This window comes from Bidens hawaiensis, unplaced genomic scaffold (assembly GCF_021521415.1).
Source record: "Bidens hawaiensis isolate Kalapana, Puna unplaced genomic scaffold, B.hawaiensis_p1.1 tig00005080_1, whole genome shotgun sequence".
Classification (NCBI taxonomy): domain Eukaryota; kingdom Viridiplantae; phylum Streptophyta; class Magnoliopsida; order Asterales; family Asteraceae; genus Bidens; species Bidens hawaiensis.
Window position 1 is genome coordinate 802,190 of NW_027491324.1, and position 11,390 is coordinate 813,579.

Below are 11,390 nucleotides of genomic sequence, written 5' to 3' on the forward strand. Positions count from 1 at the left end.
CGTACTAAATAATGTAAACAATTTTTGTTAAATGAAGATTAAAGCTATGGCAATAAACATAACAATTAGCAAAATAATGTATTAGAATGAGTTTATGACATACCGAATAAGCCAATAGCTAAACGAGGATTTGTGAAGCTCACATAACATTCTTGATTGCAATTTGGTGGGATCAACTCATCGTTGTTTATGCTCTCTAATATTCTATTCTCGATAGCTATGATCACCAGCCCGCTAAGTCTTTCTTGGGGCATTGTAGATCGTAAATAAGAATTCAATAACTAGAATTTTGAAAACTCCTTTGACAGATGCTACCGTGACTGTTGGTGTTCGAAGCCGATGTTACTGTTATCTCGCTTATTCATTTCATTTTCTCTATTTATTTACCTTTTATTGATTAATAAAAGGTAACGGATCTCTTTCAATTTTCAATGACCTATAAGTCTTTAGGTAATTTTAAAAAATTGGGTCTAAAAGGTGTGTGAGTATCATAAAAATATCGGGTATTCTATATATATAACACCGGGGATTTTTAAAAAATTTTGTGCCCCTGAAAAAAATATGCCTCGGCCAGGCGCCCACATTGCCCGGCCTTAGAGCCGGCCCTGAACCCTAATACGGTTTGAATTTGTTTTTCTTTTCAGAGAGCATCTTTAATCGAAACATTGAAGGAGTAAGGATCGGTGTTGAAGAGAAAGAGAGATTGGTTATTGGGTTGGATGGGAAGGATGTGATGAGCAACGACAATGAAAATCTATATCTACAGGGCGTGACAAAGATGAAGATGTAAACGGGGAAAAGAGTGAGGGTGAAGCTTTTGATATGAATGAGAGGTTGTCCACCCATGGACCCATCATTTAAGTCAATAATATTATTATTGTAACGATTTAATACAACTAAACTACTATAGCAAGTAAACATTCATTTTTGTTCTAGAAACGTTTTTTCTTTCACACTTTCAGTCACATGTCAACATGTGATTGGTTGTTACTTGTTACTTTTTATACTTTAGGCTTTAAATAATAAATATATTAAATCAAACTATTTATGAAAGAAGATTGCAACAGAGATAAGTGAGTTGACCTTTAAATGCAATTCCTGCCCTTTGCTAGCCATGAATTAAAAATTCTTTAATTTAGATGAACATAAAACATGCATCCACGTTTATACTAATCTCCCAATACATAACTTTCCAATTCCTTTATTTCCAAAAAAAATGCTACACACATTCATATCTTCTTTTCATGAAACAGACCCATAAACCTCGACAAACATCAACAATCACCCAAAAACAAGAAGCATGTCAAACGATCCTCAAAACGACAAAGCTCCAGATCCACTTAAACCACATAATTCCGGTCAGTTTTGTTGGAAACAACTATTTACTTCTTTTTTTTTTTTTAATTTTGTTTTAACATTTTTTTTCTTTCTTTTGTAGACATTGAATTGATGAAGGAAAGATTTGTGAGGTTGCTTTTGGGAGAAGATATGACGGGTCGTGGACAAGGGGTTTCATCGACTTTAGCTTTATCGAATGCGATTACAAATCTTGCTGGTAATATTATATATATATATATATATATATATTTATTTCAGTTTAGTTGAATATTTAGGAGGTTTTGATTTATGAATCTTCAGAGTTCTGGGGAATTTGCAGCTTTTGTGTTTGGAAAACAGAATAAACTTGTTCCGGTTCCTGAAGATAAAAAGCGAAAATGGAGAAAAGAAATTGATTGGCTTCTGTCGGTGACGGATTATATCGTGGAGTTTGTTCCGTCTCAACAGATAGGCAAAGATGGATCGAATATGGAGGTTATTTATGTGCTTTTCTTTGGTGTTTTAGTGTGTGCTTTATATGATCATTTGATGGGTTTTTGGTGTTAACTCAATAGTTTTTGTTAAAAAAAAAACTAGCTCTTCTATCCGGTGCGTTACACCGGGGCAGCTGATAAAACTCTAGCATTGAAACTCAAGCATTGGTAAAACCCGAGCGTTATTCGGTTAGAATAGTTATGTTCTTAGGGTGTAGACATCGTTAGTAAAGTTTGAGCGTTAAAACACGAAAAATTAATTCGTCAATTTAACTTATAAAAATATGAACATATAAAAAAACAAAATATTTAAAACGATGTTTATTTGGTCGGCAAACCCGGGTGGTGGAAAATACAAGCGTTGTCGGTCTCGGTCATTGTGGCAGTAATTCGAAACGATTTCGGTCGGTTTTGATTACGCTCGTTACGGTACTGGAGCTAAAAAATGAAAAAAAAAAATGAAAGTGAACTGATGGCCGAGGGGAGTCGGACGGTAAACTTGCGCGTTCGTAAAACCCGATCGTTGTCAGTCACAGGCGTTGAAGAGGCGAGTCTACTCGAATTTGGTCGGTTTCGCTAGCTTTGTTATGGTACCGCAACTAAAACAAAAAAATTGACGTTTAGTCGGTTTTCCTTACATTCATTATGATAACTAAACTAAATAAAACAAAATAAAAATTACGAACTAATACGATACCGCTAAGTGACCTAATAAGGCACTTGCGACACCAAAGTTCTATATTATATATATATCAGTAATAGTAATTATTTCATACACTTTTTCAATACTGGAGTTGATAAATTTTTATAAATAGTTTGTGTTAAATATGATTAAAATGTTACATACGTTTTTTTTTTCCCCGATAATGGTCTAGTCTTTTAGTATAATGATTTAGAGGAGACGGTTGAATTGATGAACCTACATATATTAATATTTGTGTTGAAGAATAAAGATAAGAACCTTAACCTGGAAACACTTAAAAGTCTTGTAACATGAAAATGTCCCCATGTAACACAATTGTAAAAATGTCAACTGGGTTGGCGGTTATGTTAAACAGGGCCGTAAACGGGCCGACCTTATAAAGCGTATGTTCTATATTTCTATTCTGACTTTAGATGGTTTGGTGGATCAGCGTGTTAAAAGGTTAACACAAACACAACCAATTAATTTAACGAATTAAAAATGACAACCAAAATCTTATTTATCTTTTGAGTTGTGAAAGAATTACCACCCCTAATTAAAATTACAATTTGAACAACTTTCAACAAGTTTTTCCCATTTAATTTGTTCCCTTTTTACATATATTTTCTGATTAAGATTTCTACAGATTATGGTGACGCAACAACGAAGAGATCTACTCATGAACATCCCTGCTTTAAAGAAACTCGATGCAATGCTAATTGTAATAAAATCATATAAACTCTTAGAATATATATATATATATATAAAGTCAAATATTCGTGTCACGACATAAAAACATGTTTCAGGATTGTTTAGACAACTTTAAAGATAAAAAAGAATTCTGGTATGTACCCGAAGATGCAGACGAATCGATTGAAAGGTGGTGGATACCACGGGTTAAAGTTCCTCCAGGGGGGCTTTCAGACGAATCAAGAAGATGGATCCAACATCAAAAGGATACCTGCAACCAAGTTCTTAAAGCTTCCATGGCCATAAACGCGCAAGTTCTTTCAGAAATGGAGGTCCCAGAGACCTACATCGATACCCTCCCAAAGGTAATTTTGAATTTTTTTTAAAGATTTGCTGTCAGTTAAGAATATGATTAAAGTGCACGTATAAATCCGAGATAACCAACCTGCAACCAAAATAACAGACGTACAAACGAAATAACTGAACCTAACCCAAAAACTAACAATTGTATGTGTTTTTTCAAAAAACCAAATTTGTGTTTTGGTTTCGGTTTTGCATCTCCTTTTTAATTGATGTTAAGTATTTATAAAAAAAATTAATAAATGCTGAAAGCAAAACATTTTATAACTAAATTTGTATTAATCAATTAATCATGAATTACAAATAGTTTTAGAGCCAAATTCATTATTCTCCAAAATTTTGAAGCCAAAATGGCAAGACGTACTGTAAAATGAAACCGAACCCATAAAGAAAAGCAAACCTGAATATTTAGTTTTTGGTTCGTTCTAAGCCCAAACCCATCTAGTCCTACCCAAGCTATTATAATTTCTACCTCATGATTTGATTTATGATAAACAGAATGGTAAAACCAGCTTGGGAGATTCGATCTACAAGAGCATTACCGACGAGTTTTTTGATCTGGATCAATTTCTATCGACAATGGACCTGTCATCAGAGCAGAATGTAATGGATCTGATGAACAAAATGGAAGCTTCAATTGTTATATGGAAAAGAAAAATGAATTATAAGGAGTTGAAGTCTTCTTGGAGTTCAAGTGTAAGCTCTGAAAAACGAGAAGTGTTTGAAGAAAGAGCAGAAGCCATTTTACTACTCATCAAACAAAAATATCCAGCACTTGCTCAATCTTCACTAGACGTTAGCAAAATTGAGCATAATAAAGTATGTTCATGAATATTTCCCTCTACCGTGTTTCTAAATATATAAGCGAGCTGATTCGAGCCTAAGGTCTGGTCATTTAGTTTAACAGAACTCGAGTTTAAGCTCTGGCTCATTTTAAGCTCCGTATCCGTATCCAAATCCAAATCCAGAGCTTGGCTTGTGAAAGATTTTTCAAGCTCGAACTCGGCCCGCTTGTATATGTTAATTGCTTTATTTATTATATATTTAATGATTTTTTTGTATATTTATTGTGATAGTTTTATAATATATATAATAACATATTATTTAGTTATTTTTATGAAAATTATTTTTATTATGCAATATATTTATTTTTTATATGCAAGTACAATATTAAGGATTGTAGCTCAGCCACGCTGAGTATATAAAGCTTGGGTAATGAGCTTATTTTTAGGCTTAAGCTTAGGCTTGCTTAAGCTAACTTTAGCCACGCTGAGTATATAAAGCTTGGGTAATGAGCTTATTTTTAGGCTTAAGCTTAGGCTTGCTTAAGCTAACTTTAACTGATCTTTCAGCTGGTCGACTTAAATAGCTCACAAACGACTCGGATCTATTTGGCTTGTTTATTAATTTATTGTATACATACACAGTTTTTTTCTGGATATGTATACCAGGAGTGAAACAAGTGTCCGTGCGCCAGTGGGGGATACTGATTTCTTTCCTTTAGAGGTAGGTCTTCACCAGGGGTCAGCGTTGAGCCCGTTTCTTTTTGCAGTAGTCTTGGATGAGTTGTCAAAGTCGATTCAGGGGACTCTCCCGTGGTGCATGATGTTCGCAGACGATATTGTGTTACTTGCTGAGAAAAAACAAGATCTAAACATGAGGCTTGAGGAGTGGCGAACAACCTTAGAGACAAAAGGTTTAAAGATTAGCCGATCTAAGACGGAGTACCTACACTGTGATTTTGGTGAGATAAACGACAGTGAAGACGCACACATCACAATTGAAGGGCAGGTGGTCCCGCAGGTAACGAAGTTCAAGTATTTAGGATCATTTGTACAGAGCGATGGGGAATTAGACAGTGATGTGACCCACCGAGTTCAGGTAGGATGGTGTAGATGGAAAGCAGCCACAGGTATATTATGCGACAAGAGTTTCCCGACTAATCTGAAGGGAAAATTCTATAGGGTGGCAGTTAGACCTGCAATGCTATATGGAACAGATTGTTGGGCCATCAAGAAGGCACAAGTGCGGAAGATGGAGGTAGCAGAAATGAGAATGCTACGTTGGATGTGTGGGCACACAAGGCTAGACAGAATAAGAAACGTTGTGCTTCGCGAGAGATTAGGGGTGGCGAACATAGCAGACAAGATAAGAGAGTGGAGATTGAGATGGTTTGGACATGTAAAGAGAAGACAGACGACGAATCCTGTTAGATCCGTAGAAAACATTACTATAGAGGGGAGGAGGGGTAGAGGACGACCGAAATTGACTTGGGATGAGAGGATTAGGCATGATTTGATAGACCTAAACCTCTCCGAGGACATGGTTGAGGATAGGAATTCGTGGAGAAGTAGAATTAAAGTTAAGGATTTTTAGAGAGAATTGAATACCTTAGGGCTTAGACTTAACTTATTTAGGTCACATACCATAATGGTATTTCCCTTACATATTTTATTATTATTATTATTAGCTTTTATATTGCGGTTAAACTGTGATCTTTTTATTAATATTATTATAATTAGTGGTAGTTTTTTATATAACTGTTAAACTTTGATTTCCTTTTTTTTTGCTTCATACACATGTTCTTAGAGCCGAGGGTCTCTCTGGAAGCCACCTCTTTATTCCTTTGGATAGAGGTACGGTGTGCCTACATCCCACCCTCCCCAGACCCTACCTATAGCTCTGCTGTCAGTGGGATTTTACTGGGTATGATTGATTGATTGATTGATATACACAGTTTTTTTCTATAGTTATAATCTTATAAATATAACATAATATACATTATTTAGTTACTTTTATCATAGTTAGATGTATAATTAATTTATTCGTGTAATATATATTTATTATATGGTAAAGCAAGTATTACATTCATATGAATAATATGTTTATTTAGGCTCGCGAGCCTAGCCACTTTGCTTAATAAAGTTCAAGCTCGTTTAAGAAATGGGCTTATTTCTTTTGGCACAAGCTATGGCTCGTTTAAATGCAAACCTAAATCGAGCTTTTAGTTGTAAGTAACTTGGCTCGTGTACATCCTTATTTCTAATTGATGGTAGCTCTATGTTATGTGAATCATGTAGGATGTAGGTCAGTCTATACTAGAGAGCTTTTCAAGAGTGTTGGAAAGTTTGGCAAACACAGTAATGAGGTTAATAGAAGAGGTACTCAAGGCAGATGAAGAGGCACAAAATCTATCATTGGGGATAATCAAGAAGAACCAATCAATGGATTCCATGTTAACACAAAATCCATCATTGGGGGTGATCAAGAACCAATCATTGGACTCCATGTTAGCATTACCGCTACATATGCATACACTTGGCAAACTATTGGATCGAAGTCCTTCAATTCAAAGTCCTAGAGGAGCATATATGTTGTCGGATACTAAGGGGTGGGGAGTGGATCAAGGAGAACTAATGGAGGAAAATGGGAACTCTAGTCCTAATTTAAAGATTAAACATGTTAAAATATTGACAAAAGCAAAGATGTCATATATTGAGAAGCTTGAAGCTTATGGATTAAGAAGCCCAACGGCTCGACATTAACGGCTTCCTAACTGCTAGACCAAGAAAGATTTTGCTATAGCATGTTTCCTTCCTTAGATTAATGTTTGTGCTTTCTCTCAAAACTTATGTACCTATCTTAATTGATTTTTGTATGTTACATGGTAATTCGACCAATAATTGTATGGGAAGCTTCCGTATCTAAGTCAAAATGTGGTATCGACAATGCATACATAAGATTGAATTACCTAGACTCAGAGATATATGTAAACTTGAGAGGAGGTGATATACATGTTGTACTCATATCATTCAATTAAGTCTTATCCCTGAGTTTTCATTAGTAAGGTTGCATATGTAGAGTTTAAGGTCCAATATGATGCATATGATTGAAGAATAATAATAGTCATATTTGACCAGTATTGAAGAGTAATAATGGTCATATATGATCATTCTTTCAGTTGCATATTTCTAGTTTTTCATTAAGTCTAATTAATTCTAGTTAATTCCACCTTTAAGGTGTACGCTATTGAATTTTTATTATTTCCTTTGAGTCATGTAAGGCTATATATAGCCAAGTTTTATTAATGAATTACGTTACGATATTGTGTAAACATAAACAGTTTTACTTGATTACCACAAGTGGTATCAGAGAAAAATAGAGTGATCCATCGAAGAAAGAGCAAGATGACTGAAGGAAACTCGTCGCAAGGTTTCATCATCCCTAAGTTTGATGGTGATTATGACCACTGGAGTTTGGTCATGGAGAATCTGCTTTGGTCAAAAGAGTTTTGGGCTGTCATCGAAGTCAGGTATGAAGAACTCATAGCAGGAGATCAGATATCGACAGAAAGAAGAAAGGAACTGGATGACATGAAACTTATCGATCTGAAAACACGAAAACTATTTGTTCTATTCAATCAATAAGAGCACCCTAAAAACCATTACTCAGAAAGAGACGGCCAGGCAATTATGGGATGCAATGAAGATCAAGTACCAAGGCAACGTTCGAGTGAAAATAGCCCAGCTTAAGAGGCTAAGAAGGGTTTTTGAAACCCTCGATATGAAGAATGATGAAACAATAACAAATTATTTTGGAAGAGTGATGATTGTAGCAAACGAGATAAGGAACAACAGTGAAGAGATTACAGATGTGAAGATAGTAGAAAAGATCCTTCGCACCTTAACCCCAAGCTTGATGTTTGTGGTTTTGTTCGATCGAGGAATCAAAAGATATGGACACTCTTTTGGTCGATGAACTACATGGTTATTTGGTTGTTCATGAACAGAAGATACAACGTAAAGAAACCTACGATCAGACCTTGAAGGTAGACGAAAACAGTTCAGGAGGTGGTAGACACCGAGGAAGTGGAATATTTGGCAAGGGTAGAGAACGTGGTGACTTTGACAAGTCCTCTTTAAAATGTTTCAAGTGTCTCAAGATGGGCCATTTTTCATATGAGTGTCCATAAGGGGAAAAATGTGTTAATTACACAAAATTCAATGAAAATTAAGAGATAATTCTCTTGGCACACATACATGAAGAAACAATAGAACACACGAGATACTGGTTCCTAGAATGATTATACTCTAATCGCATGACTGTAATGGGGAGCTGGTTCACAAGTTTAGATGGGACCTTTAAGCATTCTATAAAATTGGAAAAATGGTGCAAGACTTTATGTGAAAGGCATAGGAATTGTTCATATTGAAAAAGAAGGAATCATTCAGGTCATCATTGGAATTTATTTTATGCCACAATTAACTTCAATTTTATTAGTATAGGTTAGCTCCAAGAGAAAAGGGTTAAAGTGGTGAGTTTCATGTCCACCATTCAAAGAAAGGGTTGGTCATGAGGTCTAAGATGTTCAAGAATCGGATGTTTGTTGTTCATGGAAATACAAAGTTGTCTCCTATACAGTCTTACAGGTGAGTGTAGATAATAAGACTCATGTGTGGCATAAGAGGGTTGCGCACGTGGATCATAAAGTGATCAGAACCATGCAATACAAGGGTATGGTAAGAGGGTTGCCTAGAGTATGTGGAAAGGCCATGGTGTGTGAGACTTGCAATGTGGGAAAGAAAAGTAGAGAGAAAATACTAAAAAAGGCAAACTGGAAATCAATGGAGAAGTTGGAATTAATACATGAAGATTTATGTGGACCAATCACCCCTATTTCACAAAGTGGGAAAACGTACTTGTGTTCCTTGATGATTATACATGTACGACACGGGTTTATCCTTTGAGAAGAAAAGGAGAAACCTTTGAAATGTTTTAAAAATTTAAAGTGCTAGTAGAAAATGAGAGTTGGAACAAAATTAAAATTTTGAGAAATGATAGTGTGGAGGGGAGTTCACATCTCATATTTTTAATGAGTAGTGTAAACAGAATGATATTAAAAGGAAACTAACAGCTGCCTACACCCCACAATAAAATGGGATGGCAAAGCGCGTAATAGAACTTTCATGAATACGTGCGGTGTTTGCTGGTGGAAAAGAATGTGCCTAAGCATTTTTTGGCAGAAGCAGCCAACTAGGCATGCCGCATATTAAACAGGTGTATGAGTAGAATCTTGGATGATAAGGTTCTCGAAGAGATGTGATCTAGACATAAGCCAAATATGGATTATTTTTGTGTGTTTGGTTGTATAGGACATGTACATGTCCCTTCACAACTAAGAACCAAACTAGATGCACGTAGTCGTAAGTGTGCCTTATTTGGGATCAATACCGGTTCAAAAGCTTATAGACTATGTGACATGGTTCAAAAGAGCATCGTCATTAGTCGAGACGTGATCTTTGAAGAAGAAAAAGAGTGGGACTGGGGAAAGGATAATTGAAAAGAACAAGAATTAATAATTGAAGAAGATGAACCTACAAAAGAGGAGACAAATGAAGAAGAAGCTGAAGTACCATGCATAACTTCACTAACACAAAGTAACACGTAAAATGATGTTTCACCAACACAAAGTGAAACATCAAATGATGTTGATCATACACAAGAAGATGGGAATGATCAATAAAACACTATGAATCAAGGTTCTGAGTTGTCGAAGGCATTCACAGCCAAACCATCAAAACGAGTTAGAAAACAACCATCTTGGATGCATGATTACACCAGTGGTGAAGGGTTTTCAGATGCTCAAGAAGTTGGGAGCTATGTATAGTTTATTGGGAGATCCGATGGCATATGTATAAGCAAGTCAAGAACCGAAATGTGTAAAAGGCTATGGAAAAAGAGATTGGTGCTATTGAGCGAAACGATACTTAGGAGCTAGTGAGTGTGTTGGGCTATATTTTGTGGTTTATGCTTGGTATTGTTAAACTTAGATTGGGTTTAGTTGGGCATTTATATGTAAACCGAGATCCATTTGGATCTCGGTGGGCTTTTGGTTAAGTATTGGGCTTGAGTGGTTTGTTCCCTATATATATAGAATGCATTGTATAGGGTTAGGGTTGTTCGTTCACGTGGTTATTAGCCGTCTAAAGGTTTTCTTAGATGAGTATTGTATTGCTAGTGCTTAAGCACCCGACGTTAATATTAACGTGTGTTTTGAAGCCACTCTGGTGTTTGACGTGTTTGTGCTTTGTTTGTGTTCTTGAATCATCTAGTGTTGGAATTCCGCGCCAACACCTAGATTGTTGATATCATAATTGTAGTGATCCAGATTCGGGACTTACAATTGGTATCAGAGCCTTAGTCCTATTCAGGCTGGTTATTGTGATATCAAGGATTCAAGATCTTGATTTATTGGTGGCTTGCTTGTATTTTCGGTGAACAGGTGATCGGAGAAGAAGGAGAGTCAATTTTGGGAAAAGATTGGTTTTGGTTTGGAAACAACTCAAAATCCCAACTTTCTCGGAAGTTTGTTACGTTACAGATTGACTTTTGGTGAGAATCTGTGTTCTTGGCTACATCCAGTGTTCGACCACAATCATTTTTCGGTTACACTCAGTTCTCGGCCAAAAACTTGTTCTCGGCCAAAATCAGTTCTCGGTTACACTCAGTTCTCGGCCAAAATCTTGTTCTCGGCCACAATCAGTTCTCGGTTACACTCAGTTCTCGGCCAAAAATTTGTTCTCGGCTATTACCAGGTTTCGGCTAAGGCAGTTCTCGGTTGACTTTGGGTTTTCGGTCAATTTTTGTAGTTATCGGCATCTTTTCTCGGCTGCTATTAGTTCTCGGTCAAGTTTCCAGTGTTATCGGTTACTTTTCAAGGTTCTCGGCCTTTTGAAAGCATTGGGCTCACCTAGTTGGGCTTTGGATTTTGTTCAAGTGGGCTTCTAATTCGTTGGGCCAGTCATTCGAGGTAAGTTCATGGCCTTCACTACCACCAAATCCTCTGA

At 36.2% G+C, this 11,390-nt stretch overlaps 1 protein-coding gene across 1 annotated transcript; it reads left to right on the plus strand.

Moving 5' to 3' along the window:
* Positions 1 to 1,300: 1,300 nt before the first annotated feature.
* LOC143628876 (rop guanine nucleotide exchange factor 12-like) lies at positions 1,301 to 7,286 on the plus strand. Its single transcript, XM_077098332.1, has 7 exons — positions 1,301 to 1,358; positions 1,439 to 1,555; positions 1,658 to 1,812; positions 3,140 to 3,214; positions 3,300 to 3,548; positions 4,042 to 4,362; positions 6,624 to 7,286. The coding sequence occupies exons 1-7, from the start codon at positions 1,301 to 1,303 to the stop codon at positions 7,086 to 7,088; spliced, it is 1,440 nt and encodes a 479-aa protein (XP_076954447.1). The 3' UTR covers positions 7,089 to 7,286.
* Positions 7,287 to 11,390: the final 4,104 nt, after the last annotated feature.

Bases quoted from the DNA above. Each gene is read 5' to 3' on its own strand.
- LOC143628876 (XM_077098332.1), top strand. From the start codon at position 1,301: ATGTCAAACGATCCTCAAAACGACAAAGCTCCAGATCCACTTAAACCA. The intron at 1,359-1,438 runs GTCAGTTTTGTT...TTTCTTTTGTAG, and splicing joins ACTTAAACCACATAATTCCG to ACATTGAATTGATGAAGGAA. The intron at 4,363-6,623 runs GTATGTTCATGA...TGAATCATGTAG, and splicing joins GCAAAATTGAGCATAATAAA to GATGTAGGTCAGTCTATACT.